The following is a 27,999-nucleotide window of genomic DNA, read 5'->3' as shown; positions in this document are numbered from 1 at the left end:
AGTCTGTCTTATACAGGGGTTAACGGAAGATCAGACTTGAACTTTTCTTGCACGGAATCGATATTCGAATCGCGTTTTGGCATGGCCCTTGCTTGCTTAACCACATCCAATGGGCCTTTTGAAATGGTGAAAATCTCATCAATTTCCTCGAGCTCGCGCCCTGATGTCTCAGGGAACAGGAAATAGACAAAGGGCACTATCGTCGCGTTAAACGCAGCGAAAATGAAAAAGTATTTCTGGCCCATCTTGTCGAATGCAATTGGGGTCACATTGGCAATCAGTATACTGAAAGCCCATGACATACTGATGCTGAAACTATTGATCGTTGTTCGGAGATGAAGGGGCGCGACTTCGGTTGCGTAGAGGTAAGGTATTCCTCCAAAGCCAATAATGTAGCTGAAGTGAAAGAGAAATAGAAAGAATACAGCAGCGTGTGCCAGTGAGACGTTCGTAGCTTGTGACCCGAGACTGGCGACTAATGCTAGACAGGTCGTATTGCCCGTTGCACTGAGCATCATCAACTTGCGTCGGCCAAAAGCTTCGATGGTTAGGACCGAGAAGATTCCACCAATGGGTCCAACAAGTTGATAGGCTCCTGCAAGGAGGCGAGATGTCGTTTCACTCAGACCAAGGTCCTTCTCAAAAATCTTGGTAGCTGTAATAGAAGAGGTCAGTAAACCAGATTATCTGCAGTGGTAATGTGAGAGTCTTACTGTAGAATGTAGTCACGGTTGAACCTGTAAGCTGGACAAAAAGCATGCCTCCAACAGCTAATAGCGCTCGATTTAGGGTTCTCTGCGATCCTGTCCTACAAGCTTGTAGAAGAGATGTTTTCCCTCCAGCTAAATCCAAAGAGGCCCGTACTTCGCTGATCCGGCTTTCAACAACATTACTATCCGTGCTTGTATCGGTCAAGGCAGCTAGAACTTCACGGGCTTCCAGAGTCCTGTTGTGACAAAGAAGCCAACGAGGAGACTCGGGAAGATAGAACATGAAACCTAGGATCACAGAGCATAGAAATATAGGGAATGCAGATGGCAGCCGCCAGGTGATGCTTCCAGGCATGAAAGACATTCCGAATTCCAGGAACAGCGCAAGAGCAGATCCAAGGCCCGAAAAGATTCCCTTGGTGGCAACATGCGTGCCACGCTTATGTGCAGGCGAAATTTCGGATTGCCAAAGAGGTACAGTACCCAAGATAGCGCCTGTCCCAACACCAATTGTCAGCCTCGAGACAATAAGTTGAGACAACGAGTAGGCACTGGCATTCAGAGCAGCTCCAATGATCTGAGCAATGGAAGCAACCATAATAGTACGCCGACGGCCAAGAAATTCACCAATCCAAATGCATGAGAAGGTTCCGATAAAACCACCAATCGCATAAACAGCGACGACTGTTCCTTGTAAAGTCGACGTATGAGAAGAGTTTGTCGAGTGCGTCACATCAATTTCAGGAAATTGCGCCTCAAAGCTTGAGAAGCTTAATACTCCACCAAGTGAAGCGGCGTTAAAACCAACGGACAGGATGCCAGGCATTAACACGCCGAGAATGGCCACGATGTTGAGACTGTTGCCACGACATCCTAGAAATCGGGTCATGATCGTGAAAATCGCAGTGACGATCTGCACAGCCAAGATATCAAAGAAAATGGATCAGCGTGATCGACTTGGATCAACACGTCAATGGAGAATTAAACACGAGGCTGACAGATGTTTCTTATGCAAAAGTCCTAGTTCTACCAGTGTGAGAATAGGATACATCTTAGATTTTATAGAGAACATTGTGAGCCTTCCAGTTCAACTTGTTGTAGCCGTTGCATTCCATCCATTCAGTCTCTGGGTAACATCTATAAAATTCCCCTCGGGAGGGGCGATTCCAGCCACGAGGACAAGCCCGGAATATTCGGGACATTCTGCACAACATCGAGCTTTAGCCATTGGCAAATTTCGAGGTAAAGTCATTTGCACTAGTCATTTATGCGCCTCGGCTCTACATCAGAATGTCCCACGACAGATTAGTGCAAGCCATCGATCAGGTTTGAAACCTGGCTAAATTAGGCGATGTATAAATCTTGAGTTTGTGAATACACTGCCAGCTTCAACATAATTGAGGTTCTGGGAATTTGAAATAAAGCACTTTTCCTATTTACTCAGAATTTCGAGTCAACATTCAAATTTTAGAAACAAACAATTAAGAAATATTCTTCAATCATATTACTTTCCATGCGCGATTATAGGTACAAAGTATATCCTGGGTATCTCATTATATCCTGCAACTTTATCCCTCAATCCCTTGCTTCCAACTCTGGCATGCGCCGGCCGGCGTCGAGCTCCGAGGGCCCAGAACTCACGGTCTTTGCGGGTACCTGAGAATTGATAGGGCTGCCAATGAATCCCGTGGCCGGAGCAATGGAATTGTTCACTTGTCTGCTCAATTTATTGGCTCTCCTTCTTTCCATGAATCCCCATGCCAACGATACCAGCGCAATGACCCCCAGTGGAACGCCCAGTCCAGCCCCAAGGGCGACATCGTGTGACCCACTTGATGAGGAGGAAGGGCTTGATGTGATTGTCGGACAGGGTGAAGTGGCAGAGGAATTTGTTGAAGCTGAGAGTGTGGTGACATTGGCGAGGGCAGCATGCCCGGCAAGAATCTCGGCATCGTCGAGTTCGAAGCTATCCTTTCCAAACGGACAAACAATATTTTCTCCATCGATGACAGGGGTTCCGCAGCAATATTTGGATGTTCCATTCAGAAAGGAAAGGTTGATTATAGACGCGCCGATATCGTCAAAGGTATCCTCTGTTCATCTTGTTAGCATTGCGCAGATATGAACCTCAATATATATCAACTCCCCGGATATCCCCACAAGGGATGTGGACCAGAAAACTCACGGCAGTGGGTCGGGCATCCAGCACCCCAATTCTCACTTGTACATGCCCCTCGAGAAAGAACATATGGCTGGTGTGTGTCTAAACAGTATCCGTTGGAGAGGCAAATGCTGCTTTTCCCGCAGCAGGACGTGATTTCGTCTGAAGTGCACGGGTAACTGCCCGGAGCAGAGTTACCGTGCGGGAAATAGCACTTTCGAGTGTCTAAAGGCATGATTCTTTTCGTAGGTTGGGGAGTTTAGGAGTGAAAGATTGGTTCACTCCATGAAGAAAGCTAGGCTCACTCAAATGGGGGCAGAAACTAGCACAGCTTTTCAGCGGGGCCCAGCACGGTCTGACGATCTATGCCAAGTCACTTGTAGTACACTGATCAGCAAGTGTTCTTCAGAATCTGGATAGGTCTTATGTGAGCGTGAACTCGATCCAGGGCCAATTAGCAGGTTCTTATCCAGCTTGGTACTCGAAGTATTTAAGTCTTTCGTTCATCTTGCATGTGGTCTGGACGAATTCTCAATCGCCATCCCCCTGAAGATCTCTTTTCTTCAGTCCAAATCGACGATAATTTAAAGACGCCCGTTGACGGAGCTTCAAGCCACTGAGGAGACCTTTAAGCCTCTAAGGGTCTGGTGGGTGGACCCCGTAAATAAGCACTACGGCCTATTAGCGTGGCTTGTGGATGTCAGATACCTTCCAAACTGGAATTAAGAGGAGTCGATCATAGTCGTTTTGGCAGATACATTGTCGCTCATTTAGTTTGACAACCATCATGCTATATGATTGGGTCAATGTATTTTTGGGGGGCCGTAGCTGTAGCCCCCATTTGGAGAAACATTGCGCTATACTTTGAACTCAGGTTGTACATATACAAACAATTGAAGTTGAATTGAAGGTTTTCTGGTTGGTGCCGCTGTGAAATATTTCGTCATGGACTTAAATGATCGACTCCTGATTTCTATTTTATGTACCAAGCGGCTGATCAGGCGCAGAGCAAACGTGTGTTGAAACCGGGGAAACATCCTTAGGCCCTAAAGTGGCCTTCTTCAGTAAGCTCTAACGTTAATGATCCTCTTCCCTTTGAACCCCATACTTTGAAGCCTTCTTCAGTGTGTAATCGAGCTTATGCTATATCATGAGTCAAGAGATATGTAGCTGATTACCAGGATAATCTACGCTTGATCGTATTACAAACATACACAGCCATGTATCGGATCTTGTTCGACAGAGTTGTGCGACGGGCTGCAGCCTACAATCTTAAAATCCCTGGCGTAAATTGAGAATTTAGCTTTCACTATACATAGACGAGGATACTATTCCCTTTGGTCCTTCTTCTGTGCAAGTCTTTTGTTGGGGCCAAAATCGGGGATCGTCATTTCTATGCCTTAGTGTGGATATTAGCGTGAAAACGATATTCCACGAAAGAATGAGATTTCAAAAATAGTGATCATTTCTGTATTTGTGAGTTTAGTATCAGTATATGGGAGCATATCCAGCTTGGAAGTGAGAAGGCGGATTTGATGTCCAAATAAGCCGAGCATGAAGGTACTCTAATGCGATGTACCCCTTATACATAGATATTTCAAATCAGGCGTCCCGCTTACTCTACATCTGCATCAATGTCCTTGGCACCGTTGAGGGTACAAGAACCACTCTCCTCATAGTATTTGAAAACATTAATTGTGGAGCATTTTGCAGATTGGATGATAAGTTACGCCTGTGCAAAAATTTCCTAGTAACACTTTAAGGATTCCCTAGGGCGATGGAGATACGCATATAAACCCCGAAAGATCAGGAGTAAACGCCGTAATCACCGAATCAGTTTCAAGTTGAAATGTACATTTACTACCAATGTACCTTATTACCCAGGTAGTATCGATGATTTAAATGTCAGACAACTGCCACCATTGGCAAACTCAACGTTCATACTCTACGAATCGAAGAAACCTTGCAGTGTAAACCTCAAGCACTAGACTACCTTACATACCAACTGAAACAATCATATTATCATCATTCCATTCCACCATCATGTCAAAAACCCATCAAGCAGCCATAACCTCCCAAAAAGGCGAGGCATTAACGATAACAAACAGACCAACTCCGTCGCCCGGTCCAAACGAGCTCCTCATCGAAGTCCATGCTCTAGCATTGAACCCAGTAGACCACTACCAACGAGATACAGGCGCCTTTATAACGGAATACCCGACAATTCTAGGCTCAGACGTCGCAGGGATCATCATAGAAACCGGATCCTCGACACGATCTGCTCTCAAGAGAGGAACCCGTGTAGTGGCTCTAGCGAGTACATTCTTCACACCGGGGAACGACTACGGCGCGTTCCAGGAACGAGTTCTCGTCAAGGAGGATACTGTGTCTGTGCTTCCGGAATCATATTCTTTTATCGAGGGTGCTTGTTTCCCACTTGCTGTGATTACGGCTTGGAATGGGTGGATTTGGGCGGGTCTTGAGCCAACCAGTGCTACAAGTAGTGGTACCAGTACTGGTACATCTTCAACGGGTGTTAGTGAAGGGGTGCTTGTCTGGGGGGGCGTCGAGTAGTGTGGGCACTTTAGCTGTACAGACAGCTAAACTGATGGGATTCACGATCTACGCGACGGCTAGTCAACGACATCATGAGTATATTCTCGGTCTAGGTGCGAAACGGGTATTTGATTATAAGGATGTGAATGTTTTGGACCAGATTGTTTCTGCCGCCCGAGATGAGGGTGTTACTATTCGTATCGGGTATCATGCTATAGGTGACCAGCAGTTGGCGGTTGATACACTTGATGCACTACGAGGGAGTGATCATGCGAAGGTCGCGATTGCACCGATTTTGGACCCCGGATTGAAGGTTCCTGATAGTATTGAGTCTGCTTTTGTGTATGCCCCTCTGGACCCGGATGAGTTGAGAAAAAGAGTTCGATTGATTTTTGTGGAGTGGTTGGAAAGCAAGCTTGCTGCGAAGGAAGTGGCTCCTAGTCCTTATGCTAAGGTGGTTAAGGGTGGTTTGGAATCTGTTAATGGGGCTTTGGATGAGTTGAAGTCTGGAGTCAGTTGCATGAAGGTTGTGGTAGAACTGCGAGGAAAGTAGAGCACCAGCTGTATCAGCCTCCATTCTATAGTCTATATTTGCTTTTACTGCGATGTTCAAGACTCGTCTTGCCCAACAGAATTTCCGTAAAGTGGGTTTCTCCAACGATTCATTTGATAAATACATAGTAAAGAAGGCCAATATCTCCGCTTGATGAGAAAAGGATAATATAGTAAACCAAGGAAATCTGGACACTGATAGATCATATATGGAGCAAACAATTCGTGTACGTGTTTCCAATATGCGGGTACGGTGGACATGATGAGATGAAATATGAGAAAATAGAGGTTCGAAGCATGCAATGAATGCAGAGAATGGACGTGACGAGATGAAAACCCAACCTAAAGAAAAGAAACGTAAATGTCGACGCTATTAGTCGCAAATGACCACAGGTGAATATATTGCTGCTATAAGGGTATCCAATGGGAAAGACAGGGTCGAGACATATGGAAAATCCCCTTCGAAAGAGGGGGGGGAGAGGGGCATTTAATCATCATTCAAATATTTAAGGCTGAATGATGGTCATTGTTCATTTGATGTAGATGTAGTATCAATCACAGTCTGCCCTTCGGCCTCAGGGGGCATGGTATCTGGACTTGGGAAGGAGGATTCCGCAGTGTCACCACTCCCACTGCCCCAAGAGTCCTCGCGTAAAATTTCAGCGCCCGGTGGAAGATGAGGCCTAGATGGATCATGGCCTGATGATTTATTTTTGGTATGTCGGGAAGTCGATGGGGAGGCAGGGTCTTGTTTTGTGACATATTCGTTGCGCTGACCTGTCTGCATAGGACTAGCTGCACTATCGAGGCTGGGCGAGGAAGACTGAGGGGAATCCAAAAATCCACGCCATTTCCGCCAGCCTTCAAAGTCAATCAGAGCTTGCATGCAGCCCCATTCAGTGACCTTCTGGGACAACCAAGGGAACCCAACTGGTTTAGTCAGGAAGTCGTTACATCCGGCTGCCAAGGCCTCGTGACGATCGCTCTGCAGACTGCTTGCTGTCAAGGCGACAATAATAACAGGACTGCGGAACAAAGACAGATCAGCCAGAGTATCTTCTTCGCTAACTGTACGATGAAGACCTGGTCTCCTCTCCGCGGTTGCACTCGAGACACTGGAACGACCTGAAGCATTCTTTGGAAAGACACCAATTCCATTGAGGCGTTCGAGTCGGCGGATCTCCTTGGTAGCGTCCAGTCCGTTCATGACAGGCAGTTGAATATCCATCAAGACCAAATGGAATCCACCTTGACGCCATTTGCGCACTGCTTCCTCTCCATTGGCCGCGCATTTCCAGCGTACACTCAAACGCTTCATGAACGCTTCGAGTAGCTTTTGGTTGATAATATTATCTTCGACGATCAATACATTGATAGGAGGCACAGTTCCATCAATCAAACCCCCGAACGCTGCTCCGGGCGAAGATGCATTCTTAGACTTTCTTGATGACCGAGGTGATGTGACTGGTGCGGGCGGAGTGTGTGTCTTGGTTTGAGGGGAATCAGGAGCCGGTGCTGGCGGCGTCGGCACGCTCTGCTGCGGTTGTGGAGCAGCTTGAGAATGAGGAGATATTCCAGCCTCTGCTAGCAATTAGTAATTGATGCATTTCTACCAAGATAATAAAATACATATGGACATACCTGTTACACTAACGGTAGGGCCCTGTCCCAAAATTGTTGGCGAATTGGTGGTATGCCGTTGGAGAGGTGGCCGGCGATGATGTCGTGAACCCGCTCTGCCAGGCGAAGGTAGGGCAGGAGCCACACCAGTTGTGAGTATTGACATTGACTGGGTGTGGGTGCCGGCTAGTCCGTTGCTCGAATGTGCGGGTGGGGTGGGTGCTTGTGTCGGGTTCGCGGGCATAAGTGGGAAATACTCGCCATGCTCACCAGGCTCCGGGTTGTGATGACGATATATCGAGTGGCGTGGAGACGGCCTCGGTGTTCGGCGCGTGGGTGCATCAATCAACAATGCCTCCTCTATCCTTTGACCATCCGGATAGTACGTGTCCAGAATTGATGCCAGGGATTCTTCCGGACTGAGTAGACGCTCTGGAGTAGCTTGTCGATTTGAACCTTCGCGCGGGGTAATCCGTATCGCTATATCTGGAGAGTCCCAAGTCCTCCCAAGTGAGTTGGCAAATTTCATGATTACCTGGTCGCGCAATTCATCCATCACAGCATCCTCCAAGCAGGGAACCAAGGTGGCGGAGCCACCTGGCCGTTTAATCCAGACCCGACGCTGAACCATCTCGTTAGCTACCACAGGTACGTGGGCGAATTGCGGATCGATCTGTCCGTGGAAAAGACTCTGTTCGTAAAGGCTTGTGATCAAGGGCTGGTGAGAGGCTGGAAGCAGAGACTGACGGCGGACAGCAATGCTTGGGCGCTTGCCGGACGCAGGAGGGGAGAAGGATGAAGCCGGCCGAGGATCAGTTGTGGAACTCTCAGCTACAGTATCGAGAGTCGGAGTCAATTGGATGTCGGTAGGCGCCGGAGTTCGAACTTTAGCTATCGCGGACTGGAAGGAGGTATCGTCGGAATGCTGTGGAGTCGAGACTGGAGATTGGAGAGGGGAGGGTGGCTCTTCTGTCAAAGGTGTATATAACAATGAGTTTGCGGGATCGGTGAGGAGTGGAGTAGAGGCAGATCGATCCGACGCGTGATGAGGACGTTGAGGCTGCTGTTCAGATAATGGCGACGTCGACGAAGGAGACTTGCGAGGGGCGTGAGGGGACGGAGACTTGGTCGTGTTTCCCTCGTTGCGATCAGGCTCGAATGTAGGGCCGATCTCTTCGGAAGATTGCTCTGCTGCAGAGGAAACAACACTGTACGGAGTCTTCTCGCTCGCGGAGTCGAAGAGATGCGGAGGACAAGAGTTCAAGTTGTGAGCGGTTGGATCTGGGTGGCCAGGCGGGTCCGCCCCGTTGCCCACTTTGGGTACCGTAGGCGTTGATGATCGTCGCAACAGCTTTGTCTTGAGCAGACGTGATAGACGTCTCTCTGGCATGTTGAACCGCGATAAGAGTAGGGAATTCAAAGCTGAGGCATAGTCTTGAGGCGCTGGTGAAGGAGAGAGAGAGAGTAGTAAGCTTGTTGATGTTGGCCCAAACAGGGTTGGCGTTGGGTCTAGCTCCAACTGGTTTACAACGGTGTGGGCCTCAGTGACCAGTGCTCAAGCTGGTTTTCTTTTCTTTTCATTTCTTTCTGTTTCTTCTCGATGGTGATATTTACTGTAGAAACTGCTCAACGGAGCAAGTGAGTAAGGGGAGGAAAGTGGTTGAAGACAGAGGAATACTAAAAGAGGGGAACGTGCAAGTCACACAAATGTAGCAAAGCACCTCCAAACAAACTGCTGATCTCCCGTTGGGCGTGAGAGCTGTGGGATTGTTACGCTAAGCCGAAACATTCTCTGCATGGGCCAGGTGGGTTAAAAAGGGAGTGAATTCGATTTCATTCTGTCCTACTTTGCTACAATTTATACTATATCCCATAATTTGGTTGTTTTGTGGCAGCTTTACATCGGGTATATAGTGCGGATAGTAGAGAACGAGATTGGAGTATCAAGATAATATCAAAAGCTAAGAATTCAATAACAGCCCCGGAAATAGGCCTCCATAAGGCTGGAACTAACACTTTTCACCTGCTACTTGTGACTGCTCCACACAAGGTACTGTCGGGGATTGAACCCTAGTTGAACCCTGTTCAAACTCTTTACTACCATCATAGTCGAACAACCCTGCTTCCAAATCCCTCGTTTCTCCTGCGTTATCTCGCTGTGATGGGGCTGCCAATAAGTCATCGATACTTTTACCGGACTCTCTGGCCTCTTTCCGCAACTTGCGGTAGCGAATGCGCCAAACAATATGACTGATATAGATACCTGCTTCCAGGACAACACTAGAGAGAGAGAGAGAGCCAGTGAGATCAGGGCTTCATTGAGTATATGAATACCACTGGTACTCACACAAGAATGTACATGATACCTCCGAGGAGATCAAAAGTTCCTTGGGCAGCTGGACCTTGTTAGAGGCACATATGCGTATTGGCCGTGGTTGAAATCTTACCTAGTGCAAATAACGAGAATAGGCCACCCAGAGTATCAATTGAGAGAAAGACCCAATCTATCCTATCAGGCATCTTCACCAAGTAGTTCGAGGGAGTTGCTCAGACTTACTGAACCCTATTACTCGGCCATCCCTTTTCCACAGCTCAAAGTAAGGTGGTAAGAGACCAGCACTTAGGAGAACGGCAGCAACTATTCCAACAACAAGGTCAGGCCAAGTGATTCCTTTGCTGTGAGGTATCTAGAGAAGTATCAGCCGCTAACCGTCTTTGTACCATATGATATCTCTTCACTACCCGTAATGTGAGAATCAAAAGAGTCTCGAGCCCACCGAATAGCAACACCATGGAGATGCAGAGGAGGGTAGTTTTAGTACAGCTATAATTGCTATTCATCATATCAATAGAAGGAAAGACATTTTCGGAATTATATAACTTACTGTCCATAATACAAGACTTGAGCCCAACTAACTAGCGAGAAGAACCCGAAAATCTGCGGTTGAATCTGTAATGGGATATTGACTTGCTAAGTCCAGTGTTAACACATGCAACCCAGAGACACATTCGCAAGAGTAAATGAAACACGAATTCCAATATAACATCCATGAAATAATTCTAATCATACCTGCAGAATCAAATAAGCCCCCATTGGAACCGAGCCTACAATCAGCAAACAGTTAGCAAAGTATTCAATTCTCAACCCTCCCCAAGCCCAAGCCCGAGCTCTATTTGGGGACATACAACTTGCCCATAAAAACATCATCGTAGCAGGAAATCCATCCGTCTTCTTTCGTTTCCAATTATACCAAATTTGAGGAATTAATTGAATGCACCAGAGTACCGTACCAATCGTGCCGAGCACATTGGATGCGACAGTGACATGATCATCCGACATACTGAATCAGATAAACTAGTCAGAAATACCCTGAAAAAGATTCAGATACCAGAGTTATGGTTGATGTAATTCGAAAGAATGATTGACAGAGCCAGATTCACTGATTTTCAAGACAATGTCTAGTGAGATTGGGAATGAATGTTCAGAGGAGCGGTGACTTTGACAACGACGTGCTAGCGCGGACAGACCCCGATCAGCAGGTTTGGAGTAATATGTATTAATAGGTGCTTTGTTCTGTTATCTCTGGGGTAATTCGTCGAGTTATCGTCTGCTCGTATAAGAGAAAATTGTCGATATAAAGTCATGGGTCATGGTATATACTCCCGGCTCTAGCCTGAACAACCCATACAAATGCCCATAAAGCTTGAATTTACGCATATTGAATGACATGTTTAAGTACATACAGACTGAGTAAGTCTTTCTTCCCCTCCGAGCTGCGGGGTTGGGATCCAGAGACTAGTACCAGACGGGCTAAGAGATATAGAAATGCATCTAGAAGAATCATTCGATTGGAGAAAGTCGAATTTCTCCAGTTCTGCTTGCTTGAAATGGAACATAATTAAAAGGATATAATACCCGACAGACCTCGACAAGGTCTAGCAACGGTAGTGCGCTGTTCAAGTAATGTGGCTTGAAGTTTTCATGTGGAGACGCCGGAGAATTGCGTGGAGGTTGACAGGTAAACTTAACATGTCAGTGATAGATTGTCGTGCATAAGTATGAAGACATTGCAAATCTTGAATGGTAAACTATGATTTTAAGTGGATTGGACCAACGAGCTTCAACGGGAACAAGAATGAGGACAAGACTTAAAATGTCGAGGGTATATTTTTTAGAAAGACAAATGTTTGATAAGAACGTTGTCTACAGCAGATACTGATGTGGTACTCAGAAAGACTCAAAAAGACCAACTCGGTTGTTACTTTCCTACGATGGACTGAAGGCACAGAGGCAATTGACGGAAGTATTGGATTACATTCTCCATGGACTTCCTATACACCAGGCTGATCAGATGCCACTAAAGCACAGCCTGCCGCCAAGACTTTTCATGCAAAGGAAGGGAACAGGAGGATATGCGCATGCCATGAGTCGAACTTCCATTCTCATCCAGCGTTAGCAGAGACCCTATATTCCCAATGACAATCAAATAGCACCTGAACCATAAACGCGCAAGGCAAAACCGGGAAAAACTCCCGCGAAAGACAAATACCAAGCCAAGTCAAGTCAAATAAAACAAATGAACAGCGTTCCAAGGAAAGATGTAAGGAAGGAGGAATAGAGAAAGTAAAAGTTGCGTTGAAGTAAGGAGAGGAGGCCATCAAGACATCACGTTAAGGGGGAAGCAAAAGTACACACACGTCGAGAGAAGATTCCGAAGGGTATCAAAAGGGCGCAATTTTTGCGCAGAGCAAGCTCCAAAATAGGCAAAAATCAAGGAAACAGAGAGAAATAAAAAAAGATATATCGGCATGACACAAAACAAGGAACTAGTCTATCACAAAAGGATCAGATAGTTCGATGGTGCAATACCTGTCTCTCCGCTTGATTTTCGAGCCTGCCACCATCGACCGCTGACATCGGATACTTCAAGGATCTCGTGCTTGGTGAAGCTGATTTCATTGGCATCTTCGGGGTTTGCGTCGTAGGAGTAGATGGCCTTGGCACGGTACGGATACTCGGTCGGTTGCGGCACTTCGCTTCCATCCGGGTTGACGGCAGGGGTAGCAGCGTTGGCGGGAGCAGGGCTTGTGCCACCAAAACGAGGCTGGGATGAATTGCGCTCGGCACCGGGGGGGTCCGCCGGGGTATCCGGAGACGGGCGAAGAAGTCTCGAAGCCGCTCAATTGGGCGGAGGTATACATCTGAGGAGTGTTGCTGGTGGCCATGGTCTCCGGGCGGGCACCGAAAGCGCTAGACATCGGACGGCTGCCTTGATAAGAGCCTGGCTGTTCCTTGTTCAGGGCGAAGGAGTCGATGAAGCCGCGGTGAGAGGCCTGTGGGGTGGAGCCGAAGTAGAAGATCCAGATGATGATGACCATAGACAGCAGAATGAAACCAGCACCAGCAGCCTGCTCGGCACCATGGGAGCCGTAAACGGTGTTGTTTGCACTGATCGAGGTAAGGACAAGGGCGGCACCGAGGTAACCAACGATGGCGACACCATAGACATTACCGGTGTCGGTACCGAAGACGAAGATCAGGCCAATATTAATACAGAACATATAAGCGATCGCCCACCAGTCCAGGTTCGGATAATCGGTTTGAATATCGGAGATAATGGAAGAGATGAAGGCGATCAGCCACGCCAGAATAGAGATGGAAAGCGTGGCCAGCGCAAAGGGGTCGCCCAGGATATTGCTGGGGCGGAAGTTGGGCATTTTGGCGGGTTGGGGTGAAACGGCTCGACGATGTTGATTCTGTGAATAGTACAGCGAGGACGTGATGTTTGATATGAAGGACAAGCGGATTCGATTAAATCTCGCTTGGGATGGAATGGACTCAACGGGGATTTCGCGGTGGGGAAGTCCAGGGTCCGGAGGGGTTCCAAGGGTGATGATATGATAACGGAGGTCGCCGTTGACGAAGAGGGCCAGTTGTTTGTATTAGGCGTCTAGAGAAGGACCGGTGCCTATTAGTACAAGGGTGGAATCACGGTCGTGTGGGGTGGAAAATGAGAGACAGCGATGCCCGTGAAGATGAGCGATCGCGAAGAAATGGACACGCAAAGATCTAATGATGCGATAATGGGGAAAGGGAAAAAAAGAAACAATCAAGTCAAAGAGGTAAAGAGAAAGGGAAAAGAAGGTTAGGCGCCGGTGTTTTCAGTGGTTCGTACCTTTTTTTTTTCCCTTTTTTTTCTTGTGAGACAAGAGACGTGGGTTTCCACCGGGTAACTACCAAGGGGTATTGGGTATGTTTTGGTGGATTGGACCAAAGGAAAGGAGGAAGTGAGAAAGTCGAGGGAAAATAAAAAACGAGAGAATTTCAGCACGAATGCGAAGATGAAGACGCAGCACCAGGCTGGAGAAAGGAATGAATGGATGAGAGGTGAAAGTTGGTGAAGGAAGTTTGGAAGGGGAAGAGAGAGAGGAGAAAGAAGAGAAGAAAGTGAGAAAGCAGGCAGAAAGTGGGCCGCCCCCAAAAAAACACACAGACTTTCCCCTGGAATCGAGACTCAAGTGGAGGGAATGCCTCCACTTTGCTTGGATTTAATATTAATTTTACATTTCACAATTTAATACTTGTACATAATACACTGAGTAGACTGAGTACTATTATGTTTTTTTTTTTTTACACAATGAGTTCACACAGTATAATGTCAACACTGGAGTCTAATATGTACTCAGTGATGTATTGTGTATTGTACTATAAATATCCGGCTTAGTCACCAGCTCCGCTTTGCTGACGCGGGCACAAGTTGGCTCCGACGTACTAACTACTAGTTATGTACAGAGTATGTATATGTACTTTGTCCTTAGTAAATATCCAGTTAGTTGGCATTTAGGATTAGTAGTATATCAGTACAATACCAATGGTACAGAGAAGAGAAGGAGAGAACAGACTAGATCCACGGATAATTTGTATAATTACACAGTACCCAACCATCTTGCCACAGCGGGATACATGTGGACCTGAATCTGGTCTAGAATCCGATTGTGTCACCCACTTGATATTGTATGTGGGCTCCCAGAACGCTTTCAATCTGGGCATTTACACTATTCTCGATTAGTAGAAATCACAGTGAATTTTCACTACATTGTGTGCTAGTATCACTATATAGTTGACGACACTCTTGTACATACTGTACTAGGTACTAGTTAACTAGTTAACGGAGTACGGAGTAGTGTAGTACTGAAGGCCACGCTACGGCCTTTCAAACCCCACGCCCCACTCAGATCGCACGTAGTTATCTCCTACTGATCACCCATCATACATAAACACTTAATGCTTACTATGTCCAGGATGCCTAGTGCGTTGATTATACTACATCATTCCACGCATTGGTATTCAATCCTGATAGTATACTAGTATTCCAAACTCAATTCGCCCTCTTCCAAGGTTGGAATCGGGTCTCAACCTCGGTCCCCTCCAAGAATCCGGGGTATTTAGTCTCCAGCATTCCATTTGACCTCACTGGAATGGATCCTATCTGACATGATCTCATTTAACCGACCATCGGTATGTGACAGAGCGCTGTAGCGATCGATCCTCACATAACTAGACCTATTACATGTGATACATTTACACAAGTCTGGGTCATCCAAGATAAAACACCAAGCTCATGGTATTCATCCGAGGCCAATACTACCAGGAATGTCATTCTTTCCTCCTTCAATTGACTTCAGGGACTCGAATGTCCTACTGATACTTAGATAAAGTACTATCAGTGGAAATAAATCCAATTCAACGCCAACTCAGGGATATCATAAAATTAAACCAATCCACCCTAAACATTCCCAACAATCCAATCTCACCATCAAGTTCCCCCCCCCCCCCCAAAAAAAACTCCCTCAAATCTCATTCTCCCTCCTCTCCTTAAAAACCTCCCTCCTCCTAACCTCCCTCTCAACACCCTCAAGTCTACCCTCCCACTCAGCCCAACACTCCCCGCTCCCCACAAGCCCAACCTCATACCACCGCTGCAAAACACGCGCGGTACGAATCCTCAATTCCGAAATCTGCGCCGCTTGCTCCGCTTGTTTCTGCGCTGCTCGATCTAATCTCGGCTGGAGCTCGATTAGGGCTGCGGAGCTCTGCACATCGGGAATAGGGAGGTCATTTAGAGATGTCAGTCTTGAGGCGGTTTCCGGGAAGGCGGAGGCGTAGGAGAGAACGATTGCGGAGAGGGTTTCTGGCGTGAGGCCTTCTGGTATTGTGGTTGGATCTGTTGGGTGGAAGAGGTCTTGATTTTGATCGTCTGAGTTTTGTTAATATTTATGGTGCTGGTGTATTTTGTTACGTATGGGGAGGGGGGTTTCTGCCCGAGGGGATTGGAGGAGAAACGTACGGAGTTGAATGATTTCTCGTACGGCGGGGACGGATTTGCTTAGTTTTTGTAATTCCTTTTCTAGACTGGATAGACGTCGTGAAATTGTTTCGTCGTGCGAGGTTGGCTTTGATGGTGTGTTGGGGATTCCTATCCAGTCTGAGTTACCGGTTAGGAGGTAGGAGAGACGGTGGAGGCGGGCTTCGAGGAGTTCGATTGTAGCGCCCGCCACAGTATCACTTTCGACTGTCATGGTGGTTTTGCTGGGGGTGTGATTTGTTGGTCTTAGAGCTGGAATGTTCAATAAATTGCAGGTGAGTTTGTTGATGTTCGGACAGGCGGTGGAGGCGCCGGCAGATGTGGGACGGCACACTCTCACTACTGGTCAATGGACAACTAGGCCTACTGAACTAGAATTATTGTGTAAAAGTATACTGAAGCAGCTCTTATAGCAGGTAGATATAGAATTCACGCATGTTGTCACATTCATATTCGACGGTCCTATCCGAGATGGCCGCTGAGATCTAGTGTTCATTCATTCATGTCTCATTTACTAAGTTAAGGCCTCGCGGTTTCCACGTGGTCTACCATCTCTGCATCTTCATCTACCGCATTCCACTCAGAATCATCGTCTAGTGCCTGAGAGACTGCCGGTTGTCTATTTGACTGGCTCGTGTTGGCACCAAGTAGACTGGTGCGTGGCTTCTCCTGCATCTCTTTTCCGGATCCGCGCTCGCTATCGAAATCGGAGACCTCATAGTCAAAGACATTGACATTTTGGCCTCGTTCTCGTTCTTGCGATGAAGGATACTGCACACTTGTACTATTGTTGTTCCCTGATGAATCAGTCATCTGGGCATCTTGAGCGTTCGTAGTGTTTTCCTCGCATTCTGTGGCAAATTGCTCGTTGTCTTTCCTCACGAAGCCCTGTTTCAAGATTAGATCATGACAATCGTTTCAATTTTCGTCGAGCTTACCTGGAGTTGCATCGGTGCTGGCTCAACCTTAGTATCCATAGCCTGTTCACTGGCATAAACCAGCAGCACCGTTCTCCACTCCTCGCGAGCAGCTCGGAGGACCTCGATTTCTCGTACTTTCTGTGCCGTATAGCCAACAACATCCCCATGCTGGGAAGCCGATTGATTTCCCTGGGCAGCTCGTTTCTCAGCCTGGCGGGCCTTCCCATCCTCGGCAGAATAGCTGATTCGCCACCATTGTTCTGAGCCCTGGCTTCCATTGTCCAACTCCATCAAGTCATCGGAGCCGCTTGTTTTGTCGCTCTTCAAGACGTATGTGACATGTGGCTCGGTACAGACGCCACGCAAAGTATATTTGTGTTTAGGTGGCTCATGAGGCGACTCACTGGGTTCAGTGAGAGTTTTGGAATAGCTGCGCATAGTTTCCAAAGCCTTCTGTTTCTTGGATTCCAAGTCTGCATATGTTAGCCTCCTAGTTTTTCAGTCGTGTATCTGGAAAGGTACCTTTTAACTTAGTTTCCACCTTCTGAGACACTTCTTGCAACTGACGCGCAATGCGTGATGCCTTTTCTGCCTTCAATCCGGGGGTTGTTGAGTCGTCTTTCAAAACTGAGTTTTCCGACAGAACCACAGGTGCCGCTTGCGCAGCTTTCTCGAGGATCTCTCTGACGGTGAGTGAGCCAACAGCAGTTCGAGGACAAGTGAATCGAGTCATCAGTCGTTCTAACTTCTGTATCTCTTCCATGACCTCGAGCCGTTTTGTCCGGAACTCAAGTGCAAGTTCTCGACAACTGCTCATGTAGCGGTCTGGGTAAAATACCGCTGGTACCTTCACGTCTACGGACTTGGCATTCTCATATGAGTCCAGCTTCATAACAAGAAGCTCGCCCAGATGTTCAAGCCATACATCATCCATCTGCTCCCCGGGTCTATCGCTCCAGATCGCATTGTCTAAAACATCGTAAAGTGTTTGGCCGGGCTCTTGCTCAAGATGGGGTTCGAAGATGAAAAGCTCCTTTGAGATGGGCTCGTCCTCATCTGCTGGATCATCAAATGGTGTTTGCTTATAGGCATGGGTCTGGAAGATGGTCGACAATGCATTATCGGGTTGCGCTCGCAATGCTGCACGATGCCATGTTTCGAGGAACCTCGTGATAGCTTCTTCTGAGTCTGAGGCGTAATCATGGAGGTTTTTCAGACTCGCAAGAGCGTCGCTGCTGCCAAATGACCTGTCCGTAGAATCCAGAAATGCCATCAAGCGCTGGGTTTCGAAAATTATATCATCCCAGTCATTGTCCTGATCACCACCTTCATGAACAGTCACGATCTTTGGTAAGTTGATAGGCTGACCATTCCACCACTGTGAATCTTGGCCGTAATCAAAGAGGACCTTGTTACGAAGCAAAAGGGCTTCCCGAGCAAGAGGAATTTGATGGAGGATAGTGAGGAACCCTCCAAGATAGAGGTTATTACTGGAGGGTCGGATGAAAGCTGGTTCTCCCGCGACTCTTTTTCGATCCTCAGGATCAGGACTCATGACCACTTCCTGGGAACTCGTATTGAATAGAGTCATCGCCCATGCGCTCTCGTCATACTCGTCGCGAGTCGCTTTACCAAAGTGCGCCTGGTTTCCTGATGTAACTCCAGTCTCCTGCTTCCCCATGCCATGATTAAGTGACATAGCAACTGCTTGTTGTAATTCCTGTTCCTCGCGCTGGGCTAAGCTCATTTTCTGGTCCGAGCCCGCATTGCCTATAAGGAACCTGTCAGCACGACTTGAACAATGTCCACCGAGGAGATCTTCTGACCCGTATTTCCCTGTGAGGATTGCGCAGTGGCTTTATCGTAGTCCGGTGGTTGTGAAGCTTCTATCATATTCGTTCGCGATGGGGGACGAGAGGGCGGAGCTGTGGCTGGCACTCTGTGGCCATGATCTTGCTGGCCATAGCCAAATCCTAAAGCAGTCGTTCAGTTATAGGAAGCATCAAGGGTAGATACCAGGTGATGTACCTGAAGCATTATTGTCATTGTAAAAACCTGTGTTCTGTCATCACAAAGAGTAGTCAGCGTCCAGTTCCGACTTCAACTTCGGGGTGTTCCGCGGCAGTACCTGTGGATGGGGACCCGTCGGGTCTTCGAAATAGGCATTGATAGCTTTCTGAGAGTCAAGGTTATTGGCCTTTTAGACGAAAAGAGTTAGTCTTGGAGCAGACCATTAAAGATCGAGGAGGGTAATACTGACCTTTAGGAAACTGACAGCTTGCTCACGGGTGGTGCTAGTGAAGCTGACAAAGTTGGCAATGGCTTCTTCCGGCGGGTCGGATGCCATATTGGCGAGCTATTTGGTACCTTTTGCTAGACCGAGAAGGCGATTATTGTTTAAGCATACCCACCCAGGAGCGAATGTCAAGGAAACAAAGCGCGCGGAGAGCAGATTATCGCATCCACAAGCTTGTTTCCCCACCACATGACGCCAACCCCCACCGCTTCCCTTTTGGTCGAGATCTCCGCGGCTTTCAACGTTGTTCATCGATCGATCTGGATTTGTTCTTTCTTTTGCTCGTTTGTTCGCTTATTGTGGCATTGAGAGATATATCACTGCTCAGTATGATATTTAATCACTGTCTTATTGTGATTACCGTCTTGATGAGAGCTTGCGGGCTCCAAACTTATTCATCAGGATAACTTATAGACTTGTTGGGATCGAGATTTACAAGAAATTCTTCCTTGCTGCAAATAGCAAGGCTCAAGAAACAGAATCAATCTACTACGGAGCGTGTATCGTAACTCGTTTTCTGGTGGTTGCAAGTGATATTATCTGGACAAACCTAAGACGTTTGCCAACAACTCGCTCGACAAATGTCACTCGCGAGAGTATCAAGGATACAAAGAACGCATGAACTATGTGAATTTTCCTCTTATCGCCACCGAGTTTCGTTGAGCTCACCCTAGCGGTCGATCATCAGGCCACATAGTTCGTGAACAATGCGAACTTCAGAGGAACGCTTTGATATTTCGTTCGATGTGAGCTCCCAGCCTTCAAAACAACCCTTTATTCATGGTCACAATTCCTGAATACAGTAATGTATGTCCATATTTACGACCAGCAAGGTGGTCCCAATCTCATATCTTCGGATCAGTCCGATACCGGACTTAGAACAAGCTACTGAAGCAAGCTATTACCCGGACTCAAGTATATTTCGTCTACAATGATAGAAACCCCAAAATGGGAAGGGTGGTGGGTATTCTTACTGGGAAAAGAAATAGGGTCCATACTTTCCATTTTGTTTTGTGATATGTTTGAAGATATCCGAAAGGTCTCTGGTGCTGTCGCTGTTCGCTTGCCCGAACAGCAATACCTTTTTTTTTTACTGGAATCCGCTATTTCTGTTTTGTTCAATGGACTTGTTCAGAAATGAATGTAAAATTAATTTCCTCTGGCGTATTTTGAAAACCGAATCTTTCATTCATTGACATAAAAACACTTAGTGTTCTCGGTTGGCGCACTCGTCACGCATACAAGCGTACAAACAAATCACTAGGGCTAACGGGAAAGCCTTGAAGTATGCCAAATATGGATGACAATGGTTCCAGTGGGAATTGTTCATGGTCAAGACTAATAATAGTGCCATATCATCAATGACACATGTGTGGTCTTTGGTATCCTTTGTCTGATTGTTCTTCGAAGTATTATTGAAAGAACTGTCACAAGGTGCATTATTAATTGGGATAATGCTTCAATGAATTGAAAAATGCTATTATTATGGATCAGAGTCTCCTCAAAGCATCACAGAAATGATTTAAGTTGTCGAGTTTGCTGGTCCATCTATCGAGAATTGCTTGCAACAGCTTATTTCAAAACTCGATCATTCAACTCATATTCAGTCTCTAACCGCAGTTACACCAAGACCACTAACTACTTTACAGAACCATGTTTCGCCCAGGCAAGCGCCGTGTTGAGAGCGATTTCGCCAACGAGCGTGATAGCAAGCGGCGGCAAATACTTTCCCCTCAAGAGCCCGTACGCCAAGAGCATTATAATGAAATCATGGCAGCAATCTACTGGGATCTGAATATTGCTTGTTATTTCCCAAGGGTTGTTCAGGGTAAGCCCGAGAGCATTGATTGGACGATGAATGTCAATATCAACGACAGTCTATCTAACTTTATGGAGCAAACCTTTACACATATCAGTAAACAATTATTATACGAGCCAGAAGACCGTTCTGGCAGAATTTACCGGGCCCTTGATTGGCTCGGATGGAAAGTATTCACTATTTGTGCGCATGCAGCAGCCTTCCGATCTGCCATAGAGTATGAGAATGGCACGGATTGGAACAACCTTCTCTCAATCCTTTTGACTGAGCGACGCAGTATTGAGATATTCGCCCGCACCCGAGACTTAGAATGGCGTGGACCACTTCTTTCATGGGCCGGAGAAGACTGGCCGGGTCTCAGTGAAGCCCTCGCACCGGAGATCAATCTAGCTACCGAACACCCGCACCATGTTGTGCAGACTGAGAGCGGTGGTCTTCGTCGACCAATGTTTCCATGGGACGATTCTGCAAAGTCTCAGGTCAACATCAAAGGTAACTTCTTCGTCCCCGGACGCAACAAGGTGGATCGATTGGCACGGTCGACTGCATATGGTAAATGTTACCTATGCAGTAGTGAAGGAATCTGCGAATGTGACCCCATGTTTGTAGCGAGTGATTTTATTGAGCTTCGGGAGTTTCCTGGTCAGGGAGCGGGAACTCGGGCACTGACTAACTTTCCAGATGATATGTGGCTAGGTGAGTACAATGGAGAGATTCGAAGTAAACCAACTTATCCTACCGATGATGTTTTTAGCATGCAAATAGCTTGTAGCGGAACAGAACCAGGAGAGATCCATCGTTTCAATGATGCCGTGGTGGACCCATCCCGATTTGGTGGATGGACTCGATTTTCGAATCATCACTGTGATGAAGCTAATGCCAGTGCAACCTGCTTTAATGCAGGAGACCGTTCTAACATTGTGTTTAGATCAGTTAAGGAAATACCCATCTTTGAACAAGTCAGAATCGATTATGGACCCGGATATTGGAGTACACCACGTCGACGTTGCCAGTGTGGGTCTGACAAGTGTGTTTCTCGGAGATTTAGACATATCTAGATTTAATTTTAGCACAGAACAAATAGAATTTCCTTGCATCACTCAATGGCCAATGTTCCCATGTCATACAACCTTCTCACTTTGTAGAACATGCAAATGCCGATCCGCTGCAGGCACAGACGACGAGCCTCGGAGGTGACCCCGCAATGTCAAAGTTGTTTCATGCGGGGAAGCTCCAGTCTTGATTTGACCTTGCTGCAACTCCCCTTTTTCCTCCAATTTTGAATGCTCGGAGGATTTGTACCAGTAAAAATTCTCACTTGGGAAAGTCATGAAGCTATCGTAAGCTTGCAAATTTTGGAACTCGGAAAGCTATCATGCGTGTTTATAAAGGGATCTTCGGAGGTCTCCGATTTGGACGACAGCTTCACTCCGTTCACTTACATCGGCGAACCCTGCTAACTGAAAGCTATATACGGGGTCCATTGGACGTGAGTACTCCTGTTCGAGACTTTGTGTCTTTGTTGCAATCAATTCATTAGTATGAAAACATGCTAACATGGCCGTTTTTGCAAGCCGCCCTTGCTTGAATCGACCGTTGGTGAGCACTTTGCGAAAGTTGTAGCCGAACATGGTGATAGAACAGCGTGAGTTATTCATACCAATTGAATCTACCTAGATGCTTTAGCCAACTTGTCTCATTACTATCTCTTTTGAAGTGTCATCTCGAAGCATCAGAACGACCGTGTCACCTACGCCTCTCTTGATGCCAAAAGCAATGCGCTTGCCCGGGGCTTGGAATCGGTAGGGGTGCGGAAGGGCGAAAGGGTTGGGGTAATGCTGGGAAACTCGATGGAGTATGCTGTGGTAAGTCGCAGTGATCAGTTGAACAGTTAGGCAAATCATGGTGGTTGCTCATTAATACTAGGCAACATATGCTTTGTTCAAACTAGGAGCCATTCTGGTAAGTCTCTCCAGCTAGTTCTACTATAGCATGGATGTCGTCTGATTCTTTTGACTCCAGGTACCACTTAACCCAAGCTTCAATTCCACACAGGTCATCTCCGCTCTAAGTCATCTGGAGGCGAGTCACCTCATTATAAGCGCCGAATCAAATCTACCTCGCAAGGACCCTCGCAGCAATGTCTCTCTCCTCGAGCATATGGTTGAAGACCTATCTAGCTCGAAACTCCAATCAGTCCGCATACCCTCCCTTGAGAAAGTTATCCTTGTCAACAATTCATCCGGCCGGGTAGATATATCTTCCTATAAAAGCCTGACGCCGTTCTCCTCAATCATGTCTCAATTGCCTGGGGATGGTCGTCCATTGCCCGAACAGAACCTCTCCCCGCAAGATATTGTCAACATTCAATTCACGTCCGGCACGACTGCCATGCCAAAAGCGGCCTGCCTTAGCCACCGCTCGATTCTAAATAATGGCTCCCAAATTGGCGACCGTATGCTACTCACCCCCAAGGATATAGTATGCTGCCCACCACCAATGTTCCATTGCTTTGGTTCTATTTTGGGTTATATGGCCACGGCAACACACGGCTCTGCTCTCGTCTTCCCAACCGAGTCGTTTAATGCCCGTGCAGCTTTGCAAGCCGTGCAAGAAGAAAAATGCACCGCCCTTTATGGCGTGCCTACGATGTTCCTGGAGGAGCTTAGTCTCATCGCCTCGGGCGAGGTTTCCGGCGAGGGATTCCAGTACCTACGTACCGGAATTGCAGCTGGAAGCAGTATTCCTGCAGAGCTTATGAAAAGGCTACATAAGATCTTGAATCTGACTGAACTGACGATCTGTTACGGGATGACAGAGACGAGTCCGGTCTCGGCGATGACTGCTACCAATGACCCTATAGACAAGAGAATCAGCACTGTCGGGAAGTTAATGCCACATGTCGAGGCCAAAGTCGTGAGCCCAGAGGATAGTTCTCGGATACTTCCAACTGGAATTCGAGGAGAGTTAGCGGTTAGTGGCTACCTGCTGATGAAAGAATATTGGGGAGACCCTACGAAGACAACGGAAGTTATGATTCCCGATAAGACTGGCAAGATTTGGATGCATGTAAGTTGGCTTATATTCGGGCTTACTAGGAGTTGCTTGAAGACTGATACACTCTGTAATAGACTGGAGATGAGGCGTCTATCTCTGAAGACGGTTATATATCCATCACGGGGCGTATTAAGGACTTGATCATCCGCGGGGTGAGAACATTCATCCCCTGGAAATCGAGAATTGTTTATTAGCTCATCCGGGCGTTATCGATGTCTCTGTCGTCGGTGTACCAGATGAACAATATGGCGAAGTCGTCGCCGCTTTCATATTCGCTCGAGATCAAGCCTCCAAAGTTGTCACAGCTGAAGAGATTCAGCAATGGGTTCGTGAGAAGTTGAGCAATCATCTCGGTATGTACCTCTTTACCATGGCATTATTTGCACTGTTCTAACATTACAGCTAGTTCCCAAATACGTATTCTTTCTGAATCCTACGGACACTTTCCCTAAGACGGCGAGTGGGAAGGTTCAGAAATTCAAACTTAGGGAACAGGCCGTCAAGCTGCTTGCTCGCACTTGAGGTGGATCTCCTGATAACGATATTTATATTCATTAAGCATCATATACATTGCATGAAATAGGCTTCATCAAAGGATAGCGATATCACTAAATCACTGAATCACTGAATGCATGTCAGACACTTCGGAGTAGTAGCATTTCCATATGTGAGAAAATCATTACTCCGTGTAGAATCCTAAATGACATTCCTGTACCTGTAACAGCAAAGAGAATCCGATTACTGCGTATGAATTCAGAGCGTAGATCCAAGACGCAAGACGCGGAGCCCGAAGTCTCAGACAGACAAAGGTCGTCGATGGGAATGCTGTCATTCTCAAGTAGTCTGCCTCTTTAAGGTCTTATATCCTCGAACTCCATGGAATGAGGTATAACTCCTTGAAGCCATGACAGACTCTTGTGATATGTTAGAGCACTAGACTTGTGTGTGTATAATTGCACACCACGCCCTTTAATCAAAAATCTTGAATGCCCGTCTCACCCTGCAGTTTTTCCCGGGCATCTTCACCACGAGAATCACCAACCACCCATTCGGGTTCTTCGTCCTCGAAATAATCATCCAACTCCTCGGACAAATCATCATACTCCTCATTCTCATCAACAGTCTTATAATCAAAGTCCGGATCATCACCTCTCATGAATCGCAGTCCCATTTCCCATTGCCAAGCCTTCTCTCCTTCTTCCTTGTTGGCGGGGATATCATCACGATCCTCGGCGAGGATCTCACCATCGCGACCACGGGTATAGCTCAGCATCGCGTTGGGATCTGGATTGGCCAGCGCATCTATCTTCGCTTCAGACCGCATCAAATCCGTCTGTAAGACTCCGGAGAATCCCTTCGCGCGGCCTTGCGCTTCTCTTTCCTGCGGCGTTTGGAATCGACGGATGAGACGGTCGTACAACAACGGATCTAAAAGTTTCGAGGGAGGATCCCTCAGGAGTTAGCTAGATTGAACAATTTCTTCTCTTTGCAATACACATCGTTCACCCTAGACTCCATTTTAGAAATTCAGATAGTGAAGGTGTGTGCAGCAAATGGAAAGAGAGCGAGCGGACCGGCTAGCTCAAGCTCCGCCGAGAAGTACTCGGGGTGCTGATCCAGGTATCGCTTGCGACGGTTCTTAACCTGGACAGAAGGGTGCTTTTCATCGGGCATTTCTGTATTTGGCTGGAAGCCGGTATTCATGGGGAAATGTGGCATCCTGAAGGGATCTCTCCTGTGTTTCAAGTAGAGTCACAACAGTCGCAAGGTTGTGGGGAAAAAAAGAGGTGAGTTGGGAACGCGGAAGACGGCGGCAAAAGGTGTCGTTTCTGCCACTCCTCGATTTTCTTTTCTATTTTCTTTTTCTGCCTTTTGCGATTGAGAGATGCCGTCTGTTTGAACGTGTAAGTTTTGTTATTATCTGGAACTGGTTCAGCTCTCTGAAACTGGGAACACTATCTTTTTCTAATTATTGCTGGGTGGACTATTGCTGACATGACATCTTGCAGATGCAGTATTGAGCCACCATATTCACTTTCAATAGTGGCAAAGCTCTAATTGGTAGCTAGGATATCATGTCTCTTGAGCAATATATCCGTCAAGCCGATCTGCCCCGGCTGGGGTCAGGTATGGCATTGCTGTTCCTAGCAGCTTTCTACTCGCCGGTGATGGTGTTAGTGCTGTCGCCTGTCTATGGCTCCCTGCCGGCGCATATCTTCCACAGCTACGGCGTCGGAATTTTTGGCATTGCTGGCTGGTTCCTTAAGGATCAGATCATGAAACGATTTGGTCGTGTCGCTGCTTACCTTCTCCCTGTCTTGGCCTTTTGGACTCCGACCCTGCAGTATTTCCTGCTGCAGCAGAGTTCGAAGTTGGGTAACCCAGCTGGTCCAGTTATCACTGAACTTTTCGGTTACTTCCCTTTGATTACTTTGACTGTGGCTATTGCTGGAAAGCAGATCCAATATGCGCTCCATCTTGAGGCCCAGGGTGATCTGGTGGTCGAGCATGTGCCCATGCTAGCTTCGTATGCTATCTACTCTGCGAGTGAGCATATTGCCGAAGCCATCCTCTCTTCCACCATTGGTTTCACGGTCCTCTTCACTCGTGCTGGTCTGCAATTTATCATTGCCGCTCTTTACGCGGCTGTTATTCCGTCCAAGATGCTTCTGTTGGCGATCCCATCGGTTCTCTTCTCATTGACATCGGATGTGCACCTCGGAGGCATCAGCGGTGTGAACTCTGCCATCAGTCACGAAGGGTATTCTCTCCTTGCGCGACAAGAATCATACACTGGATATATCTCTATCTTGGAAAATCAAAATGATGGTTTCCGAGTCATGCGTTGCGATCATAGTCTGCTTGGTGGTCAATGGACCAAGACCGCACCCGGTTACCACCCAGAAGTTGAAGACCCCATCTATGCCATCTTCGCCATGCTCGAGGCCGTCCGTTTAGTCGAGCCTGACCACGGTGGTCCTCGCGTGGATGCTAACAGTAAAGCACTGGTCATGTAAGGGCAGCATGTTCAACATTCGTGTAATATACTGGCTAACCATCATGAATAATAGTGGCCTTGGAATCGGCACTACCCCGGCTGCTTTGATGAAGCACGGTATTGATACTACTATTGTGGAACTTGACCCTGTTGTGCACAAGTTCGCGACCAAGTACTTCAACCTCCCCTCCAATCACCACGCGGCCATCGAAGATGCAACCAAATTTGTAAAGCGCTCCTTGAAATCAAATGTTGTTCCACAATACGACTACATCGTTCATGACGTCTTCACCGGCGGTGCTGAACCCGCGGAACTTTTCACCGTCGAATTCCTCAACGATCTCAAGTCGCTACTCAAAGAAGATGGTGCCATTGCCATCGTAAGTTCAATATCTGGTCATACCACCTCCCCAAACATACACTGACTCATCAACCAGAATTATGCTGGCGATGTGAATCTCTACCCAACCGGCCTCATCATCCGCACTATCCAAGCAGTCTTCTCCTCTTGCCGCATTTTCCGCGAGCACCCAGCCGACAATGACGCCAATAACCCCGACTTCACCAACATGGTCCTCTTCTGTAAGAAGAGCTCTAGCTCCCCGATTGAGTTCCGCGATGCCGTGCCAGCCGATTACCTGCAAAGCAAATCACGACAGAGCTACCTCGTTCCCAAGCACGAGATCAGCCCCGCTCTATTCTCGTCGATTCCTAAGGGTGGAAGATCGGTTCTGAAGGCGGATGAAGTCAAGAGACTTTATAAATACCAGGATCGTGGAGCACTGGAGCATTGGGCTATCATGCGCAAGGTTATTCCTGATGCTGTCTGGGAGAATTGGTAATCCTCTAGTAAATTTGTACTATGTAACATGTGATATGGAGTAACTATTCAAAATTCTATAGTTCTTCTTGTTCATCTGATATGACTTTATAAAAGGGCTCTC

At 47.2% G+C, this 27,999-nt stretch overlaps 11 protein-coding genes across 11 annotated transcripts; 3 read left to right on the top strand and 8 right to left on the bottom strand.

The window, feature by feature from the left end:
- Positions 1–8: 8 nt before the first annotated feature.
- Positions 9–1,599, bottom strand: N7469_002633 (uncharacterized protein; the record flags this gene model as incomplete). The annotated part of the gene is made up of 2 exons (XM_056641553.1): positions 9–655; positions 714–1,599. 2 exons carry the CDS (start codon positions 1,597–1,599, stop codon positions 9–11), a joined length of 1,533 nt encoding a protein of 510 aa, XP_056504047.1.
- Positions 1,600–2,285: 686 nt separating this feature from the next.
- Positions 2,286–3,106, bottom strand: N7469_002632 (uncharacterized protein; the record flags this gene model as incomplete). The annotated part of the gene is made up of 2 exons (XM_056641552.1): positions 2,286–2,803; positions 2,896–3,106. 2 exons carry the CDS (start codon positions 3,104–3,106, stop codon positions 2,286–2,288), a joined length of 729 nt encoding a protein of 242 aa, XP_056504046.1.
- A 1,808-nt stretch (positions 3,107–4,914) lies between these two features.
- Positions 4,915–5,980, top strand: N7469_002631 (zinc-binding alcohol dehydrogenase family protein; the record flags this gene model as incomplete). Its single annotated transcript, XM_056641551.1, has 2 exons — positions 4,915–5,406; positions 5,468–5,980. 2 exons carry the CDS (start codon positions 4,915–4,917, stop codon positions 5,978–5,980), a joined length of 1,005 nt encoding a protein of 334 aa, XP_056504045.1.
- A 522-nt stretch (positions 5,981–6,502) lies between these two features.
- Positions 6,503–8,989, bottom strand: N7469_002630 (response regulator; the record flags this gene model as incomplete). Its single annotated transcript, XM_056641550.1, has 2 exons — positions 6,503–7,560; positions 7,621–8,989. 2 exons carry the CDS (start codon positions 8,987–8,989, stop codon positions 6,503–6,505), a joined length of 2,427 nt encoding a protein of 808 aa, XP_056504044.1.
- Positions 8,990–9,608: 619 nt separating this feature from the next.
- N7469_002629 (PQ-loop repeat-containing protein) lies at positions 9,609–10,939 on the bottom strand (the record flags this gene model as incomplete). The annotated part of the gene is made up of 6 exons (XM_056641549.1): positions 9,609–9,879; positions 9,947–10,001; positions 10,157–10,275; positions 10,485–10,549; positions 10,670–10,704; positions 10,786–10,939. The coding sequence occupies 6 exons, from the start codon at positions 10,937–10,939 to the stop codon at positions 9,609–9,611; spliced, it is 699 nt and encodes a 232-aa protein (XP_056504043.1).
- Positions 10,940–12,434: 1,495 nt separating this feature from the next.
- On the bottom strand, positions 12,435–13,317 carry sho1 (osmosensor SHO1; the record flags this gene model as incomplete). Its single annotated transcript, XM_056641548.1, has 2 exons — positions 12,435–12,684; positions 12,728–13,317. 2 exons carry the CDS (start codon positions 13,315–13,317, stop codon positions 12,435–12,437), a joined length of 840 nt encoding a protein of 279 aa, XP_056504042.1.
- A 2,133-nt stretch (positions 13,318–15,450) lies between these two features.
- On the bottom strand, positions 15,451–16,179 carry N7469_002627 (putative nuclear distribution protein RO10; the record flags this gene model as incomplete). Its single annotated transcript, XM_056641547.1, has 2 exons — positions 15,451–15,857; positions 15,948–16,179. 2 exons carry the CDS (start codon positions 16,177–16,179, stop codon positions 15,451–15,453), a joined length of 639 nt encoding a protein of 212 aa, XP_056504041.1.
- A 305-nt stretch (positions 16,180–16,484) lies between these two features.
- On the bottom strand, positions 16,485–19,232 carry N7469_002626 (ubiquitin-associated-like domain-containing protein; the record flags this gene model as incomplete). The annotated part of the gene is made up of 7 exons (XM_056641546.1): positions 16,485–16,853; positions 16,904–17,358; positions 17,408–18,655; positions 18,712–18,858; positions 18,914–18,947; positions 19,014–19,082; positions 19,146–19,232. 7 exons carry the CDS (start codon positions 19,230–19,232, stop codon positions 16,485–16,487), a joined length of 2,409 nt encoding a protein of 802 aa, XP_056504040.1.
- Positions 19,233–20,834: 1,602 nt separating this feature from the next.
- N7469_002625 (uncharacterized protein) lies at positions 20,835–24,579 on the top strand (the record flags this gene model as incomplete). Its single annotated transcript, XM_056641545.1, has 9 exons — positions 20,835–22,014; positions 22,392–22,489; positions 22,575–22,645; positions 22,718–22,865; positions 22,927–22,962; positions 23,023–24,069; positions 24,132–24,162; positions 24,252–24,410; positions 24,464–24,579. 9 exons carry the CDS (start codon positions 20,835–20,837, stop codon positions 24,577–24,579), a joined length of 2,886 nt encoding a protein of 961 aa, XP_056504039.1.
- A 451-nt stretch (positions 24,580–25,030) lies between these two features.
- On the bottom strand, positions 25,031–25,776 carry N7469_002624 (uncharacterized protein; the record flags this gene model as incomplete). Its single annotated transcript, XM_056641544.1, has 2 exons — positions 25,031–25,485; positions 25,632–25,776. 2 exons carry the CDS (start codon positions 25,774–25,776, stop codon positions 25,031–25,033), a joined length of 600 nt encoding a protein of 199 aa, XP_056504038.1.
- Positions 25,777–26,132: 356 nt separating this feature from the next.
- Positions 26,133–27,897, top strand: N7469_002623 (spermidine synthase; the record flags this gene model as incomplete). The annotated part of the gene is made up of 3 exons (XM_056641543.1): positions 26,133–27,070; positions 27,129–27,435; positions 27,493–27,897. 3 exons carry the CDS (start codon positions 26,133–26,135, stop codon positions 27,895–27,897), a joined length of 1,650 nt encoding a protein of 549 aa, XP_056504037.1.
- Between the last annotated feature and the right edge of the window lie 102 nt (positions 27,898–27,999).

Source organism: Penicillium citrinum (genome assembly GCF_028827155.1).
Source record: "Penicillium citrinum strain IBT 23319 chromosome Unknown utg000002l:1.0-3833315.0:1.0-3834789.0, whole genome shotgun sequence".
NCBI lineage: Eukaryota > Fungi > Ascomycota > Eurotiomycetes > Eurotiales > Aspergillaceae > Penicillium > Penicillium citrinum.
Note: the sequence above shows the minus strand (reverse complement) of the source record. Positions and strands in the feature narration are given on the sequence as shown.